At 45.6% G+C, this 19,545-nt stretch overlaps 1 protein-coding gene and 1 long non-coding RNA gene across 6 annotated transcripts in view; one reads left to right on the top strand and one right to left on the bottom strand.

Annotated features, from left to right (window-relative positions):
• The window catches only part of LOC129385288 (uncharacterized), a 482,098-nt gene that overhangs the window by 242,610 nt on the left and 219,943 nt on the right, over positions 1-19,545 (top strand). The gene's annotated exons all lie outside the window — the stretch shown is intronic.
• Positions 1-19,545, bottom strand: part of LOC140219526 (uncharacterized) — an 80,696-nt gene that overhangs the window by 1,438 nt on the left and 59,713 nt on the right. Inside the window, exons 13-16 of one of the 4 annotated variants that reach the window (XM_072289385.1) lie at positions 12,053-12,115; positions 11,281-11,337; positions 7,831-7,902; positions 5,134-5,210 (exon numbers count right to left, since the gene is read on the bottom strand). In XM_072289385.1, the coding sequence (XP_072145486.1) occupies positions 5,146-5,210; positions 7,831-7,902; positions 11,281-11,337; positions 12,053-12,115 (257 nt within the window). In that variant the 3' untranslated portion in view covers positions 5,134-5,145. The remainder of the gene's footprint in view (positions 1-5,133; positions 5,211-7,830; positions 7,903-11,280; positions 11,338-12,052; positions 12,116-19,545) is intronic. The other 3 variants (XM_072289386.1, XM_072289387.1, XM_072289388.1) reach the window with 3 other exon arrangements.

Raw genomic sequence — 19,545 nt, 5'->3', positions numbered from 1 at the left:
CTTATGTTCCTTTACCTGATAACAAAACACCGTAAATACATTCCACAGTACTTTCTTTCTACGTGAAGTGGTACGTCATCCCTCCGGTGCATTTCTTTGATCAAACAAACCTTGTTCTCTGTTTATTGCCGGAGATGCGAGGACAAGGATGCGAGGGCTAGCCGGAAAGTCTGGTGGCCTCATGCCCTGCTCAACCGCGCGAGCTGTGTCGCCGGTCACATTGCATATCGTATTGACCGCAAATAAAGACGGGGACAGCGGAAGAGAACACAAAGATGACACGGGCGATAACTTTCAACTGCATCGCTCGAAAGTTCAAAGTTAGAAGTTAAAAGTTACCGCCTGTGTCGTATTTGTGTTCTCTTCTACTGTCCCCGTATTTATTTGCGGTCGATATGATATGTAGTAAACACCAACTAGGCCAAACAGAAGTTCTTCTGAAGCAAGTCACATTATTTTCCACGTTTTTTCGGAGACACGGAACAGTTGAACATGCTGAAGCAGGGAAGGTTCCTTTCGCCGCAAGCACGGGCGCTTCCCGCTATCAGTGCTGCTGGCCGCGCCAGCGTTGTCACGCCAAGTGCTCGCGGCCATGGCGTCAACTCTACGCACGGCACTAACGCGAGTAGCGCAAAGCTTGTTCGGTTGCTATGAGAATGCTTGTTGCAAATCATGTATTGCCCATAAAACCACGAGCCTTAGTGTAAGTGCTTCGATATCCGTACATTTGTCTGCTTTTCGGGTGAGGCACTGCCACCTTCTCCTGCTTGTACGAATTGTGTATACTCGTGTAAAATACATCATCATTGAGCACGAATGCAGGTTGACAGCAGTTGAAAAAAATCACTTTTCGTAAGTAAGAGATAAAGGAATGTATGATCTGCTTTTTAATCGTTATAGATCTAATTGACGTATTGCTTGCGCGTTTGTGTTTGAGAATAACGGTAGTTGTTGTCTTTTAGGGCATTTCTTGCGCTTTTCTCATCTCCGAACCATTCAGTGACGGATATGTCACTGGACGTCAATATTTCTATAGAATCCAGTTACGGCCAACCCTTATATGCATAGCCACAAGGAAAGCGCTGGTCGCTTTATAAGCAGCTGTGTTCGGACGCATTATATAAGCACACGTAAATGTTAACAATGAGCTTTAGTTCGCGCTTCTATCCAAACACTAGAGAACGGAGAAGTTGATTTTCTCGGTGATCACTACCGCTTTTGATGAGGCTTGCTACACTTGCGGATAATGAATACCTTCTTCCGCAAGCGGGATAGCCGAAAGTGGACGTGGAGGAGCCCGAACGGCGAGACTAGAAATGAAATAGACTTCATACTCTGCGCTAACCCTGGCATCATACAAGATGTGGACGTGCTCGGTAAGGTGCGCTGCAGTGACCACAGGATGGTAAGAACTCGAATTAGCCTAGAATTGAGGAGGGAACGGAAGAAACTGGTACATAAGAAGCCGATCAATGAGTTAGCGGTAAGAGGGAAAATAGAGGAATTCCAGATCAAGCTACAGAACAGGTATTCGGCTTTAACTCGGGAAGAGGACCTTAGTGTTGAAGAAATGAACGACAATCTTGTGGGCATCATTAAGGAGTGTGCAATAGAAGTCGGCGGTAACTCTGTTAGACAGGATACCAGTAAGCTGTCGCAGGAGACGAAAGATCTGATCAAGAAACGCCAATGTATGAAAGCCTCTAACCCTACAGCCAGAATAGAACTGGCAGAACTTTCGAAGTTAATCAACAAGCGTAAGACAGCTGACATAAGGAAGTATAATATGGATAGAATTGAACAAGCTCTCAGGAACGGAGGAAGCCTAAAAGCAGAGAAGAAGAAACTAGGAATTGGCAAGAATCAGATGTATGCATTAAGAGACAAAGCCGGCAATATCATTACTAATATGGATGAGATAGTTCAGGTGGCTGAGGAGTTCTATAGAGATTTATACAGTACGAGTGGAACCCACGATGATAATGGAAGAGAGAATAGTCTAGAGGAATTCGAAATCCCACAAGTAACGCCGGAAGAAGTAAGGAAAGCCTTGGGAGCTATGCAAAGGGGGAAGGCAGCTGGGGAGGATCAGGTAACAGCAGATTTGTTGAAGGACGGTGGGCAGATTGTTCTAGAAAAACTGGCCACCCTGTATACACAATGCCTCATGACCTCGAGCGTACCGGAATCTTGGAAGAACGCTAACATAATCCTAATCCATAAGAAAGGGGACGCCAAAGACTTGAAAAATTATAGACCGATCACCTTACTGTCCGTTGCCTACAAAGTATTTACTAAGGTAATTGCAAATAGAATCAGGAACACCTTAGACTTACCGTCAACCAAAGGACCAGGCAGGATTCCGTAAAGGCTACTCAACAATAGATCATATTCACACTATCAATCAGGTGATAGAGAAATGTGCGGAATATAACCAACCATTATATGTAGCTTTCATTGATTATGAGAAAGCGTTTGATTCAGTCGAAACCTCAGCAGTCATGGAGGCATTGCGGAATCAGGGTGTAGACGAGCCGTACATAAAAATACTCAAAGATATCTATAGCGGCTCCACAGCCACTGTAGTCCTCCATAAAGAAAGCAACAAAATCCCTATAAAGAAAGGCGTCAGGCAGGGAGATACGATCTCTCCAATGCTATTCACAGCATGTTTACAGGAGGTATTCAGAGACCTGGATTGGGAAGAATTGGGGATAAGAGTAAATGGAGAATACCTTAGTAACTTGCGCTTCGCTGATGATATTGCCTTGCTTAGTAACTCAGGGGACCAACTGCAATGCATGCTCACTGACCTAGAGAGGCAGAGCAGAAGGGTGGGACTAAAAATTAATCTCCAGAAAACTAAAGTAATGTTTAACAGTCTCGGAAGGGAACAGCAGTTTACGATAGGTAGCGAGGGACTGGAAGTGGTAAGGGAATACATCTACTTAGGACATGTAGTGACTGCTGATCCGGATCATGAGAGTGAAATAATCAGAAGAATAAGAATGGGCTGGGGTGCGTTTGGCAGGCATTCTGAGATCATGAACAGCAGGTTGCCATTATCCCTCAAGAGAAAAGTTTATAACAGCTGTGTCTTACCAGTACTCACGTACGGGGCAGAAACCTGGAGGCTTACGAAAAGGGTTCTACTTAAATTGAGGACGACGCAACGGGCTATGGAAAGAAGAATGATAGGTGTAACATTAAGGGATAAGAAAAGAGCAGATTGGGTGAGGGAACAAACGCGCGTTAATGACATCTTAGTTGAAATCAAGAAAAAGAAATGGGCATGGGCAGGACATGTAATGAGGAGGGAAGATAACCGATGGTCATTAAGGGTTACGGACTGGATTCCGAGGGAAGGGAAGCGTAGCAGGGGCGACAGAAAGTTAGGTGGGCAGATGAGATTAGGAAGCTTGGAGGGTCAACATGGCCACAATTAGCACATGACCGGGGCAGTTGGAGAAGTATGGGAGAGGCCTTTGCCCTGCAGTGGGCGTAACCAGGCTGATGATGATGATGATGATGCACTTAAAAGAAAGCGGTGAAGACTAGTTATTGCGGGAATACATTTTGTTATACCGTTGGTTCGGTTCGAAACATTAATAATATATGAAGACGTAGCTATGAACTTTACAACTCTGTAATAAAGCAAAAAAAGAAGAAGAAAAGAGAAACGTCACAATTTTCTAGACCGCACCGAAGAATGCACCTAAAGAGGACAAAATTGGTGTATACCAGCCCTCTAGAGTATAGAATTAGTTACTGGCTATTACTTTTGGAAAATGCTCGTAAATCTTGTAATAAATTCACGTAAGGTGTAAATCAATGTCGCAAGTTTGTCTGCTTGAGTGTGGTTTACTGAACTGTAATATCTGTTTGTGGTGCCGAGTTACGGAGCTGAAAACTTCGTGCCATTATTTCTTAAGCGTACCGATTTTTTTTTACACCATTTCTACAAAAAATCCAGGCCATAGGTAAAAATTTTCTTCGTCGCAATCATCAGAATATAACTTTGTCTCTTAAATGCGACAATTGTCATTCAAGTAGGTCAAGTGATTTGCCCTTAAAAACATTTGCGCGCTTTACATGAACTTACATATCAGTATTGCCATTTGTTGGGTGTGGTGGTAAACTGACTTGGAAAGCATATTTAGCGTTTTGACATCGAGTTTCTGCGGTCATCGAGTGAGATGTGTTCATGATTTCTTGGGCGCTCGTGACACCATGCTTGTTACTTTAGATAGAGCATATTTACAAGTTCATACGGCGCATAAAACTACTGTCTTTACTTGGTATGGCTGTCTACTAATTTATTATCGCAATCAACGCTTCGTCATTCGGGTAAAACTGCGACATTCTTTTTGTACGCACACAGGAATATCCAAGAAAGTTGATAGAAGGAGGACCGCAGCGGTAGCTTATTGGTAAAGAACCGCATACGTAGTGTGGAAGATGTGTACTCAACTCACCCCTACGGCAAGTTGTTGTTTCGTTTGCTCTCATTTCCCCCGAGTTTATTGTTTCCGCATTAAAAGCGATGTAACTGTTAATTTAACCCATGTATTCCTTCGCTTCATTGTCTACTCGTTTTATATAGTTGTAACTGTCATGCAGTAGGGTCCACCGGTTCGCATTTTTTTTTCCTCTTGCCACTAATAAGAAACTCATACCATATTTTTACCTTACCTGACGAAGACCTTCCCGCTGCCTCTTTGTCATACTTCTCCGACTTTCCTGTAGCTCCATGAACAAGCGTCAAGAGGCTTCTTAGGATAAAAAATAAGACGTAATATTTTGCCGCGAGAGGCGCACACTAACATAAATAGCTCTACAGCATGCGCTCAGAGATGCGCTAAGTAGCCCCACGACCTATAGACACTAAGTGGCCTATGCGCGTAACAAGTAAGGGCAATGACCGCATGAGTAGCAAATGCTAGAGGTGCGCCCTGCACATGCAGTTCTCTTACACTTCATTTTGCTCGAATAAACCACCCCTTAGAGATATGTCGTGCTGGCGTAGTCTCCCGTTTAGAAATTCATTTGTCAAGCGAATATACAGATACCTTCGGGCACATGACGTATGGTACGCGGATGATACAAGACAAGTGCCTTCTTTTTTTATCTTACTTAGGTTTTTCTTTATTTCCTTCCTCTTCTTCCTCTTCTTTCTTCTTTATTTCCTTCCTCTTCTTTCTCCGACTTTTCTGTAGGTCAAAAAACAAAAACAAATTATGAAGCTATTTAGAGGGGTAGGCTGCGTAGCATGCTGACAAGCACGTGGAAGTGCCATAAATAGCTATATAGTATGCGCTCAGAAGCTCATGACGCTCGGAGTAAACAGGCCACTGCGCTTTACAAAGTGGAGGCTGGTGAACGTTGGTAGAGCACTTACGTCAGCTCTGCGCTCCACGTGAAGTCCTCTAACACTTAGTTTGGCTATTGTCAGTAAGCTATGCATAGACTTTTTGTGCACAATGAATGACACGCTTAAACAGAGGCTGCAAAAGCACTTAACGCTGCCTCCTGAATTAGCTACGGCCTTTCTGTCTTCATTCTTTTCATATCCAGCGCAAGAATCTCAAATTGAGGTCCTAAAGAATTCAATAATAAAAATTCAGCAATTAAGAGTATAGAGCGTGAAACACAGTGAATCGCGAAATGTTCCCGTGAAAAGTTATAACTGCTGCAGTGGCGGCGTTCACCGTTCACTTCTGCACTGCAGCAACACAAAGCCTAGGCAGGTGACATATCACATTTGTCGTCTGTTTCCCGGCAGGAAGTAAAGGCTGAAGCATTGTACTTAGCATTTTCTGTCCAACCAATTTATTGTCTTCCTCAGTGTAAACTAAATAATACTTTATAGACTAGACCAATCGTACACGAAAGAAACTTTCCAGCAGGAGTTTAACATCAGCGCACTAATCTCCGCAGTTACGGCTGATTAGGTAACACGCAATACAGCTGCTGCACCGACTCTATACTCTATGTGACTGAAGCTAAACCTTCGGGTCGCGTAAACTAACCAGAACGAGCAGAAGGGCCGCTGCATTGTCTGATCGCCCTCCTCGTGTCGCTGATTGAATGAAATTCGATGGAAGGATAAGTGGTGCACAAGTGGAGAGTCGTCACCCCTTCTGTGCAACATCTCTCGCTACTGATTGGCTGACTCGACCCCAGCGATTTGCTGAGCTCATGGCTGCACTTCATAGAGTTGGCTAGACACTGTTCGTGCACATTTTCATTTAGGCAGAATAAAAACCTAGTTCTCCATGCTCTTGCCTAATAGGTCATAGGTGGTTCTAAAGACATAATAATTAGGCCTGAAGCTACCCTCCAGAAGCTACAAAGCGTTAGGATACTTTATCTGCATTTGTTGTTCCTTTATCTCATCCGCACAGCTCCGTACTCAGGCAATAAACAGACCTTCCTGTGATGGGCTTCACCTCTTCCCTCTGCCCTCATCGTCGCTTACCCCATCCCCCCGTTCGAAGTAGCCGGCTACAGGAATCAAAGCAAGAGAGAGGTTTATAGTAAGATATATGCTAGAACTTTTCAACTGAGGTAGAAAGTGGATATCACCGAAGCCAATGGCTCGGCAAGCCCTGTTGGAAGAGATACACATGTGCAGTATCATGATCCTATAGGATTATACAGGTTTATGTATGAACATACAGGTATTCGGACAGAGTCATATAGAATCATAGAGGAATATTAACGGAGCTTATGGATGGGATACACTTTCTTTAACCGGGAGGGGACTTCTTTCCTCCGCCAGGCCAACCACGACTTCTCTTCGTCAACGTTTACGAAGACGACTCTGCCCCGCCGCCACTGCATGAACGATTAAGCGGGTGTGCAGACTAGGGATTAAAGCAGCCAAAATTTTCGTTAGAAAGGCGTTGTGATAGCGAGATAGCAAAGTGCTGCCAATTTTTCCAAAAAGTAGGACTCAGAAATGCTGAAAGTGATTTCACGCGAAAGCAGGCGTTGTCAACTTTGTCAGCCTGGTCTAGTTTTCCCAGAATACTGTAAATAAGAAGATATACGGTTGCGATAGTTCAGTGAAAAAATTGGTGATGTAAACTTGAAAAATAGAAGAGGTTGTTTAAAAGAAACTGAAATGTACATGGAGGTGAATGATCACTGATGGTGGTCAAATGGCTATCCGCTGGCCGATTGCTGGCTCGCCAAACAGACAACTTGTGCAACTGCGTATGTGACCATTTTTTTTCCCAATGACCCAGAATGCATGTACCCTGTGAGACAAGGTGTACGAACTCTCAAACGCAATCAGAGATGCACCGTAAATTTCTGTGCATGCATGCCTAATTCACTCTTATTTTCTCTACAAGCCTCTTACACTGCCTCCGTGCTCATGGCGCTGATAGCTAACAGATACCTGCTACGAGGATTATGGGAGATAATGAATCCTAACATTAAGTAAAATATAAAACGGCGCATCATTACAAATGTGGCCGTCATTACAACGTCAATACAAATTAAATGATGGTGCTCCTATAAAGAACAGCTCACGTTCTTTTACGTTTCTAAATCATAGGCGTTTACGTGTCAAATCAACGATAATGTTATGAGGCTCTTCACTGTAAAGGATTCGGCAGGTTTTGACCTCCTGGGGTTCTGTAAATGCACAAGCTTTTTCGCACTTTGCCTCCATCGAAAAGAGGCTGCCATGGCTGGGTTGAAAATCCGCGACAGCGAGATCATCAGCGCAAAACTATAGTTATTAAGCTACCACGACAGCTTGTTAGGATTCGATTTACATGTGCATAAAATTGTGTGGCACAAGGGACATAGCATACAGACCTGATTTCTTGTCAGTAGTCTCTTTATTTTCCTCTTTGGAATCTTTCTTTTTAGAATCCTTGTCTTCGTCTGCTGTGAACGAAGCAGCATATAATCAAAAGATACTCGGGTGAATTGAAAGAAATTAACGGACACTTAGCACTAATTCATTGAACTAGTAAACGCGGTATCTCCATTGCGTTACTCAGATGACTACGGCGGCCAAGACAAGAACGACGCAGAATTTCAAGCAACCAATGCGCATATACACTGGGTAATCAACGTTTATTGATTGCGGCAGCCACTGAACTTAAGGGCAGCATGCTTCCATCAGTCTGTCCCGTTATTTTCCAATATCGGAAACTCAGATTCTCTTTTTCTTAAGAAATAAATATTGTCACTCGAAGCGCTTCGGCAAAACTGCACCTTTTTCTTTTACAGCGAAGCTGTATATGGGTAGCTGATTCGTCCGTCCGTCCGTCCGTCCGTCTGCCGCCTGTTCACAGAAAACTCCTCCGGGGCAACCCCATGCCCATGCGCGAAAAACAAAAGCGAGAAATAGAGGCGCGGGATCGGCTGTGCCAGCAGGGACGTCGTTGCTCTCCATCGCAGACGAGTGCGCGCGTAGCAGTTTCTCTCCGGCTGCGAACTGGGTAGGCCACGCGTCATACGTACTCCTGAGGAACAGGCAGCTTTCCATCAGCAACGCCGCGAGCAGAACCGGGAGGGAGCTCGTCTACGCCGTGCCGATGCTGCAGCCCGGGCACAAGAACAGGCTCGTGCAGCGGAGAGCAAGCAGCAACTGCGTACCTAGGATCCAGCAGCCTATCAAGCAGTCGTTTAGTGAGCCCTCGGGATTGACCCAATGGTAAACTCTGGGGTCGCACCTCTCAGCTTCGCTGGGTAACAATCTGTACGGAATGCGTGGGCAGTGATTTTTTCCTTCTTTTCTGCACTGTTTTGGTTTGGCTTCGTTTGGTACCTATGGGTATGGCTCAACCCACTACAGAGGACCGGCCATGAATCGGGTGGCAGTAGATAAAACGGGAATAAAGCATAAATTCAGAATTAGATAATCAATGACTACTAATCGTCGTTGTCCATTTTGCGGCTATATTATAGAAAATTTGATGCTAATATTTCTCTTTTCATCGTGAGCAAAACACACTGATAAAATAAAGATGGTAGTCAACGTGTTTCGCTTATAAGATTATATATGGCATCAGATACGTTCCCAATGCAGTATATTAGTGGCGCGTTTCTGGGATGCTGTCTGTGTTGTTTGTTTTTTCTTTTGAACTCAGTGCTCATTTATGACTTAGTGCTTCGAGTACCGCATTATACGAAGCATCAGGCCTTGAAAATGAAAATTAGGAAAGGCACTCTCAGTATTTCCTAGCGGCCAAGCTTCCTAATTTTACAGAAATGAAGTACTCAGAGACATTGACCCTATATACAGAATGCCAATTGTGTTCAGCCGGTTGGAGACATCGCCTTATGACCGTCACATCGTAGATTGTTCATGCCGATCGAACAAGTAGTTTATGGACGAGTATTCTATAACGTGCTACAACAGCCCTATGTGGCGCCGGCCACATAGGGCTGCATTGTAGTTAATTACCAAATTCAAAGGGATTTATGCCGCAGAATGCATGTCTTGATTTCAGAGCTCTGCTTCTTAGTGGTGCCCACGGCCCTTTTCTTTTTTTCAATGACCTGGATTAAACTGCGAATCCGGCGCAATGTCTTTCTCGCTACGTGCATGTTTGAATATGTAGGTTTATTTGGCACCTCCAGTTGTGTCAAAACACAGTACATGCTCCACAACTTTTATTGTGTGCCTTCATAGAACCGCAATGAACGCACAAAAGCTAACTAGTGTATGTAATTTAGCTCACCACCGCTCTGTGCCCTTTTTTTTTTTTTTTTCAACATACATTGGCCGCTTCCTGCTACGGCGAAACTATGTAAGGAAAAAGGTTGCAGGGTTCAAAAATGTGTTGCTGCGAAAATTAGGCTCAATTCTCAAACAATAGGCGCTAAATTCTATGTGGCTTGGGCAGTATTTAGCCGCTCCGTACGAGTTCCCAAAGCAATCAAATGCAGTTGGACAATAAACTTCGTTTCTGATCATAGCATCTGCTTTACAACAAACCAATTTCAGCCGCATGCACGAAATGTACGCAAAAAGTTGTCCGAAATATATGCACGCGCATGAGCAACTTGTGATGCACTGAGTGCCTACAAAATTGCTGTTTGCAACATCTTTCGAATAAATTGCGCTATCTACGCTTGCACTGGCCAGACGTCTATACACGTAAAATACAGTATTCTTGTTTTATTTTCAAATTTTGCGTAAAAGCTACCATTATCAAAATTTCATGCATAACTTACGTACGCGAACCACGCTGTTATAGAGAAACTTTTGTCGAAGATAAGCGACGTCATCTCACTTTTATGTGCATAATTGAATGATAGTCTGTTGCTCAATAAATTCTACGAAATGATTATTTGGCCTAGCACAACAAGAATTCGCAGTGTCCCACCCAAGAAGCCTAATTTTTTTTCTGGCACGCGAACCCAGCGTTATTGTCTACCGCATACACTATCACGGCCATAACCTGTCACAAAGTGTTCGGAGTAAAAATCTGCCTTCTGCGAAAAGTGATTCTACTGCATATTGTGGCCGAATGGCAGCATCATGGTCACTGTAGAAAATTTTGCACAGGCACTAATTTTCTGGAAACACTGCGTTACGCGGTGCGCAAATAACGGTGGACTTATTGCAGGAGGAAAAATTCGGTGTTAACATATCCATTAGCAATAGAGAAAAACGCTGAGCAAGCGAAGTGAAAGTGCATTCGACGATTGTCCCAAACGAGGAAGAGTGATGTCATTTCGGAAGCTGGGAAGGTAGGCTATATTATCCCTGAAAGGGAAGACACTAACAGCACAATTCAAATAAACAGCGTATCCTGAGAGTACTGCCACACACACACACATATATATATATAAATTGGTGCAGTTCTATGTTCTATATAGGCAAGGTGTATTCCATGGTGAAGTTCAAATCGAGAAAATATGTCCTCCTTATCGCGTATGATCTGCAGACTGTCACTTATTGGTTTTTCTTTTGATACGACTGTCCTGTTCCATCTGAACCTTTCAGAAGATGAAAAATGGTACCACAAGTAAAGCGAACAACATCGATTCTTAGTGGAGAGGCAGGTCAGGATGTTTTGAAATATTATCAATTGGTATTTACGAGGTCTTACCCGACTAGGGCCCCGTCACGATAACCCTCAAAATGCGCTAATTTAATCCTAGAGACCCTTTTGAGAGGAACCTCCGGCCTGTTCTAACATCGTCCCGCCTCTCTGCCAACAATTACACATAAACTACTAAATCTTGAGTGCACCCATCTTGGGTTTGAAATATTTTTCATGCTTTAGTATATCAAGTAGTACTCACTGCCACCTTCCTTGTCATCTTTACCCTCGCCTCCAGGCGTGTCCTCAAGGCCAGGATCTAAAAATATACTGCATTTAGGAAGCTTCAACGGCAAAGAATGTGGGCCCCGGATAACATCGCTTACTACACTCATGAAAGCTGCTAAAGGGTGCTGTAATTGGACTTAAAATGGCACTAACTTTTTTTCTCAAATGCCACCAATAGATTTTGTGGCTAGGCCACACCATTTGTATCCAAAACAGTTTATCGCAATCTCTGCATGAGTACGTGAATGTAGTAGTCAAAGTTCAGTAAGCTAGTCATCATTTTCACTGCACTACATACCTCAGATGCATTTTTATTTATGCTCGAAGGCCACATCGCAGATACCCTGCGATCATTTCAGCCGTTGTCAAAGCAAACAGATCTTTAGGCGCAATCACAACGCCTTTGCACTATCCACTGGTGAGCGGAGCGAAGATACTGACGCCGAAAATTAGTTCACGACCGTAGAGAGGCCGCATCTATCTAAACAGCTCCTATTTGAGCGCTTACTTATGACCGGTTAAAGAAGAATTGTGGGCAATGCCACACACTATGTGACAAATTAGCGTTATTCGTAATGGCGATTAGGCCACAAATTTTAACGCAGACGAATGCAGTAAATGTATACATATAGTTCACTGAGAGCAAATAAAATGCAACTAAACACAATGCGTTCGATTGTAATCTGCTATTAACATACACAGGCGATGTCAACATCAAGTCTAAACAAAGTGGCATACGCACTCACCCAAATTACCATTTTGCCTCGCAGCGGCAGCCTCCCTAGCCACGCCCACCGCTGCTCCACCAACTAACAAAGACAAGAAGATGTGGATGAAATTCGCGTGTCTAGAAGCCTGTTAGACAATATGTACGGTACACTGAATGAATGACAATGATGAGAATGATAAATATTATGTTTGGGTTCAACGTCACGAAACAAAACATGGGGTATGACAGACGCAGGAGTCGAAGCCTGCAGGTCAACTTCAATGGCCCTGGGTTTTGAACATGCATCCAAAGTATTCGGCATCAAATTTCTTTTTTTTTATTTCAACCCCATAGAAAGCATCTGACGCTGTCCGCGATGAAGCTTGCGACATACTGCTTCACAGCATCAAAGCTTTCTGTCATCTATAGAGATATAACTTGAAGACAACGAATATAAAGAGAATAAGTTAAAGTAAATTCTGGGGGTTTACGTGCGCAAACCATTATCCAATTAGGAGGCATCGCGTAGTTGGGGACTCTGGAATTCTTATGAAGGCCTGCGGTTCTTTAAAGCGCAGGTGACTACGCGAGCGTTTCTGCATTTCGCCCATATAGAAATGCGGCCGCCATGACTGGATCCCACCCGCAGCCTCTAGCTTAGTGGCACAACGCCACAGTCACGAAGCTGCCACTTCAGCTCCAAAGTAGAGCTCTAGCATGGTCTTAGCTCGTCGTCTCCCGCTTCATGTCATGTTCCCTTTCCCCTAGTTCCAAAACCGCTCGCACCTGTTGGGAAGTTCCATTTTACAGTGGTGTAATGTCTCGGAAATAATTTTTAGCTGGCTGTGTGTAGTTCGTCTCTGCTTAGCAGCGAAACGCCATATTCAACTAGTCGCCACGGCGTGTACAATTGGAGGGTAACACCTTATTTCCTGTAAGCGTGCAATTGCTATTGTTGTAGTAACTTATTACAGATGCAGATTATCATGGCCGTCTTACGTTTGTGGGTTTAATGGTAAGACTGTATCCGAGCTGGAAGAGCTTTTAAGATACAGCTGAGTGCACGGGGTTTTCTAGTTGACATTTCAAATCACTATAGAAACACGCTTTCTCTAAATGACAGCCACTTACTAAAGATAATGGTAGCATAGCAACGAGAATATCACGCATACTAGGTAGTAGAACACAGCTGCTTACGCAACAATTGTATGGATATTGTTGTGCACACAGTCCCGAACCTGTCCTTGGCGCTACTGGTTCTTTCATAGTAAACACGCCATGCAGGCTATGTTTCTTGACTCTTTCACGCCCAGTGTTTTCACTTCTACCTTTCAGCACCCTTTCTAATAGTTTCAAACATGAACGCACCAGCTATAGATGATTCTAGCACCTCCTTGCAGCTTTTTCCGCGAAGGAGACGTATTGTTGTCTGTTGTCAAGTTGTATGTAAATATTTCCTTTTTGTACACTATATTTTGTGTGTACTGTTTCGTATATTCATATCATTAGGGTATTATCTCCTTTAAAAAAAATAAAACTACATTTCATTTACGAATATTCGAATTTGGAGTGCCTACTACAGCTGTACTGTTGATCTTGTCTACATTTTATAACTGGCAGCTGAATGTAATTATTCTTATTCGCTATAAGTTGCCGACTTATATGTTTTGTTCGGTCCCGAAATTAAGATAATTAGTTGCATGTTAAATATGCTTCTTCTCATTAATAAACTTCAAACTTAAATCGCTTCTACCTGCTGAAAACCGTAATAGCCTAAGCAGACAAGTGGCAGAGCAATGTTTTCTTAACTGAAGTTCTGTTTTTACTTACATTTGCAAACGAGAATCACAATAGGAATGTTATACAACGAATTATACCTCCATAACTGAGCACATACGAGACGACAAATATAGTAAGCATATTGCTCACGTAAAAATAAAGCACGCGCAACTCTGAATTGAAACATAGATAGATGTAAATTGAAGAAGTAACGAGTGCACAGTAGTCAGTAAACCTGCTTGAACAGCACCAATTTATACATAATAGTGCAAAACGGTGTAAATTCCACTTCGCCTGTGACTTCCACGACACCACGTGGTAAGCAGTTCCCGCAATCTATGGTGGACGGGGGAAAATTATAAAAAATCCGCTATTGATTTATGCCAATGTGATAATTGATACAAAAAGACAGTGAGGATGTATAAGCCAGGTCTCACAATCTTCATGAGTAGTAGAGGTCGGTCTCATGGCTCACGGCCTCACCCGAATTTGGCAGCAGTTACTACTGCATTAAAGCGTTCCTGTGGCGGGCTGTTCTTAGAGCTGGCTCTCAGGCAGCTGCTCTCAATGCCTGACCCGTAGAAATTTCTGGCTGACTTCCGACGTCGAGTTGGCATTTCTCGACGTCAAAAACCACAATTACACATTATAGTTTAAATAAACGTGCATATAATTTGCGGACTTGAATGAGATATACACAAGGTGACCATGCCGTTGAGCGCCACAGTTCGTGAATCGCTGCGGAATTTCTTTAAAAAGTTACTGACATGATATTTCCGACTATTCATTAATAAATGCGTGAGCATTATATAATTAAACAAAAATTACACCACGTAAGACGATGGCTTTCAAGATAGAGGCCGCAGCAGCCAGCGACTTCACCTACGTGCTGCCTGTCGTTTCGACGCGAACGAAGCGGCGAGAGCACAGCGCTCACGGAGGTCTCAGCACACGCCATACTCCGCCCGTTACGCAGATTCCTTTAAAGATACGGACCCGCTCTTCTCTGTTCAACGCTGAGCAAGCGGCGAGAGCACAGCGCTCACGGAAGGAAGTCTCAGCACACGCCATACTTTGCCAGTTTCGCAGGTTCTTTTCAAGATACGGGCCCGCTATTCTCTTTTCAACGCTGGGCAAGCGGCGAGAGCACAGCGCTGACGGAAGGAAGTCTCAGCACACGCCATACTTTGCCAGTTTCGCAGATTCCTTTCAAGATAAGGGCCCGCTCTTCTCTGTTCAACGCTGAGCAAGCGGAGAGAACACAGCGCTCACGAAAGTCTCAGCACACGCCGTACTGTGCCCGTTTCACAGGTTCCTTTCAAGATACGGGCCCGCTCTTCTCTCTTCAACGCTGAGCAAGCGGCGAGAGCACAGCGCTGACGGAAGGAAGTCTCAGCACACGCCATACTTTGCCAGTTTCGCAGATTCCTTTCAAGATAAGGGCCCGCTCTTCTCTGTTCAACGCTGAGCAAGCGGAGAGAACACAGCGCTCACGAAAGTCTCAGCACACGCCGTACTGTGCCCGTTTCACAGGTTCCTTTCAAGATAAGTGCCCGCTCTTCTCTCTTCAACGCTGAGCAAGCGGCGAGAGCACAGCGCTGACGGAAGGAAGTCTCAGCACACGCCATACTTTGCCAGTTTCGCAGATTCCTTTCAAGATAAGGGCCCGCTCTTCTCTGTTCAACGCTGAGCAAGCGGAGAGAACACAGCGCTCACGAAAGTCTCAGCACACGCCGTACTGTGCCCGTTTCACAGGTTCCTTTCAAGATAAGGGCCCGCTCTTCTCTCTTCAACGCTGAGCAAGCGGCGAGAGCACAGCGCTGACGGAAGGAAGTCTCAGCACACGCCATAATTTGCCAGTTTCGCAGATTCCTTTCAAGATAAGGGCCCGCTCTTCTCTGTTCAACGCTGAGCAAGCGGCGAGAACACAGCGCTCACGGAAGTTTCAGCAGACACCGTACTGTGCCCGTTTCGCAGGTTTTTTTCAAGATATGGGCCCGCTCTTCTCTCTACACCGCTGGGCAAGCGGCGAGAGCACAGCGCTGATGGAAGTCTCAACACACGCCATACACAGCCCGTCTCGCAGATTCCTAGCAAGATATGGGCCCCGCTCTTCTGCCTTCAACGCTGAGCAAGCTTCGAGAACGCAGCGCTCACGGAGGTCTCAGCACACGCCATACTCTTCCCGTTTCGCAGATTCCTTTCAAGATACGGGCCCGCTCTTCTCTCTTCAACGCTCAGGAAGCGTCGAGAGCACAGCGCTGACGGAAGTCTAAGCACACGCCATACTCGGCCCGTTACGCAGATTCCTTTAAAACTACAGGCCCGCTCTTCCATCTTCAACGCTGAGCAAGCGGCAAGAACACAGCGCTCCTGGAAGTCTCAGCACACGCCGTACTGTGCCCATTTCGCAGGTTCCTTTCAAGATACGGGCCCGCTCTTCTCTCTTCAACGCTGAGCAAGCGGCGAGAGCACAGCGCTGACGGAAGGAAGTCTCAGCACACGCCATACTTTGCCAGTTTCGCAGATTCCTTTCAAGATAAGGGCCCGCTCTTCTCTGTTCAACGCTGAGCAAGCGGAGAGAACACAGCGCTCACGAAAGTCTCAGCACACGCCGTACTGTGCCCGTTTCACAGGTTCCTTTCAAGATAAGTGCCCGCTCTTCTCTCTTCAACGCTGAGCAAGCGGCGAGAGCACAGCGCTGACGGAAGGAAGTCTCAGCACACGCCATACTTTGCCAGTTTCGCAGATTCCTTTCAAGATAAGGGCCCGCTCTTCTCTGTTCAACGCTGAGCAAGCGGAGAGAACACAGCGCTCACGAAAGTCTCAGCACACGCCGTACTGTGCCCGTTTCACAGGTTCCTTTCAAGATACGGGCCCGCTCTTCTCTCTTCAACGCTGAGCAAGCGGCGAGAGCACAGCGCTGACGGAAGGAAGTCTCAGCACACGCCATACTTTGCCAGTTTCGCAGATTCCTTTCAAGATAAGGGCCCGCTCTTCTCTGTTCAACGCTGAGCAAGCGGAGAGAACACAGCGCTCACGAAAGTCTCAGCACACGCCGTACTGTGCCCGTTTCACAGGTTCCTTTCAAGATAAGTGCCCGCTCTTCTCTCTTCAACGCTGAGCAAGCGGCGAGAGCACAGCGCTGACGGAAGGAAGTCTCAGCACACGCCATACTTTGCCAGTTTCGCAGATTCCTTTCAAGATAAGGGCCCGCTCTTCTCTGTTCAACGCTGAGCAAGCGGAGAGAACACAGCGCTCACGAAAGTCTCAGCACACGCCGTACTGTGCCCGTTTCACAGGTTCCTTTCAAGATAAGGGCCCGCTCTTCTCTCTTCAACGCTGAGCAAGCGGCGAGAGCACAGCGCTGACGGAAGGAAGTCTCAGCACACGCCATAATTTGCCAGTTTCGCAGATTCCTTTCAAGATAAGGGCCCGCTCTTCTCTGTTCAACGCTGAGCAAGCGGCGAGAACACAGCGCTCACGGAAGTTTCAGCAGACACCGTACTGTGCCCGTTTCGCAGGTTTTTTTCAAGATATGGGCCCGCTCTTCTCTCTACACCGCTGGGCAAGCGGCGAGAGCACAGCGCTGATGGAAGTCTCAACACACGCCATACACAGCCCGTCTCGCAGATTCCTAGCAAGATATGGGCCCCGCTCTTCTGCCTTCAACGCTGAGCAAGCTTCGAGAACGCAGCGCTCACGGAGGTCTCAGCACACGCCATACTCTTCCCGTTTCGCAGATTCCTTTCAAGATACGGGCCCGCTCTTCTCTCTTCAACGCTCAGGAAGCGTCGAGAGCACAGCGCTGACGGAAGTCTAAGCACACGCCATACTCGGCCCGTTACGCAGATTCCTTTAAAACTACAGGCCCGCTCTTCCATCTTCAACGCTGAGCAAGCGGCAAGAACACAGCGCTCCTGGAAGTCTCAGCACACGCCGTACTGTGCCCATTTCGCAGGTTCTTTCCGAGATAAGGGCCCGTTCTTCTCTGTTCAACGCTGAGCAAGCGGCGAGAACACAGCGCTCACGGAAGTCTCAGCACATGCCGTACTGTGCGCGTTTTGCAGATTCCTTTCAAGAAACGGGACCGCTCTTCTCTCTTCAACGCTGAGCAAGCGGTGAGAACACAACGCACCAAACTATTAGCAGTCGGCACTCTGTCGGCATTGCGCATCGCTTTCAAGGTACGGTGCGCGCCACCATGTCAAAGCAACCGCCGGGGAAGCACGCTTGGTCACAGTTGATAGTGGTTCGACGCGGATAGATAAGCCGCTGGAAAGCGATAACGGCTTATAATCATTGGAACGTCATCCGCGAACCTGGCGGTGTCACCTGCAGTAATTTGCTTGCGTTTTCAATGCACCTTGCGCCACCATCCGCAGCCGTTCGTGTCGCCGCAGTGCTGTCCACTGTACTGACCGGATCAAGTTTCACAACACTGATAACGACACCAGGCGGCATGGAGATGGGCAAGTGGCACAATGCTTGCACATACTGGGACAACTCGCAGAGGAGTTTCTGCATGAATTTTTTTATTTGTATGAAGGAGATCGCTTTACCCTAGATAAAACTGGGACAAGCCTCAGAGCACTGTAAATAATCTTGTGCGCCTGCTGTTATACAGCCGGTTGCGGTTTCATTTTCCAGGAGGACACTCTGCCGTGACGTCACGACACAGTATCACGTCGCGTGGGAGCAAGATATGACTATGTTATGACACTCGTTCCGGCGCGCTCCGTCGTCCGCTATGCTGCCACATCGCCCCTCGCAATAAGCAGCAGCATACGAAGCGACCGAGCGAGTCGGAACGAGTGCCAAAGTCGTAATGTCCGGTTCCCACACGTCACGAATATCGTGACATCACGACACAGTATTTGGTTGGAAACGAAGCGGCCGGAACAGGCCTATAATGGATGTTGTAATGAGTTATTACCTATAGTTTGGAACAAGTCAATATATTTTTTAGGGTTTAGATGTGTAAGCATTCCAATAATAAATGAACTGTCAAAAATTGAATGCCACCAACATTTAAAAGCTTCGCTGCAATAATACTATACAGTAGTATTTGTGCTTCCTCAAATACGAGAGCTGTAAGCAAGCAGAATTAGATACCTGGTTTAGCTATTGCAGCATGATAAAATCAAAAGTATCCTAAAAGAAATGCATCACGTCGTAGTATCTTTTCCAAGTTTGTGAAGCCACCGCATGGTCAAAAACGTGGGACATAGACGGCTAGCATTCTCTCTTGGATGGTCGTCGGCTCCGTGTTGCGTAACTGAATGGGTTTTGAAGTTTAAAAAAACGGAATCTCGCCTAAAATATGATTATCAATTGGGATTTTACTGGTGTATATGAATGACTTATTCGGGAACATATGGAAGTTTCAGCTATATGGAAATAATACTCTGGATCCTCGCACAGTTTTAGCAACTGACCCTATAACCGATTCAAATAACCGCCCAGGAACCAAGCATTTTGTTACTATATACCTGAGATTGATAGCAGATTTGAACTTTAACCTCCGATGCCCATTAAGATACGCGGCGCCGAGCGCACTATACCGAGAGAGAATGCCAGGTGTGTCAGTTTCCTCATGTACCCCATTTCAGGGGATGGTACTTTTATGCCGGTGATGTTGCTTCAGAATGTATTGTTACATGCCTGAAAGCCAGCTGTACAGTTGTGTACGGACTTCAGACAAAGTATAACAATCTGTAAAAGGAATCGCTTTCGGTGCATCTCCACTTA

The sequence above is a fragment of the Dermacentor andersoni genome, chromosome 7 (genome assembly GCF_023375885.2).
Source record: "Dermacentor andersoni chromosome 7, qqDerAnde1_hic_scaffold, whole genome shotgun sequence".
In the NCBI taxonomy this organism is placed as follows: domain Eukaryota; kingdom Metazoa; phylum Arthropoda; class Arachnida; order Ixodida; family Ixodidae; genus Dermacentor; species Dermacentor andersoni.
This window is presented reverse-complemented; position numbering and strand designations above follow the sequence as displayed.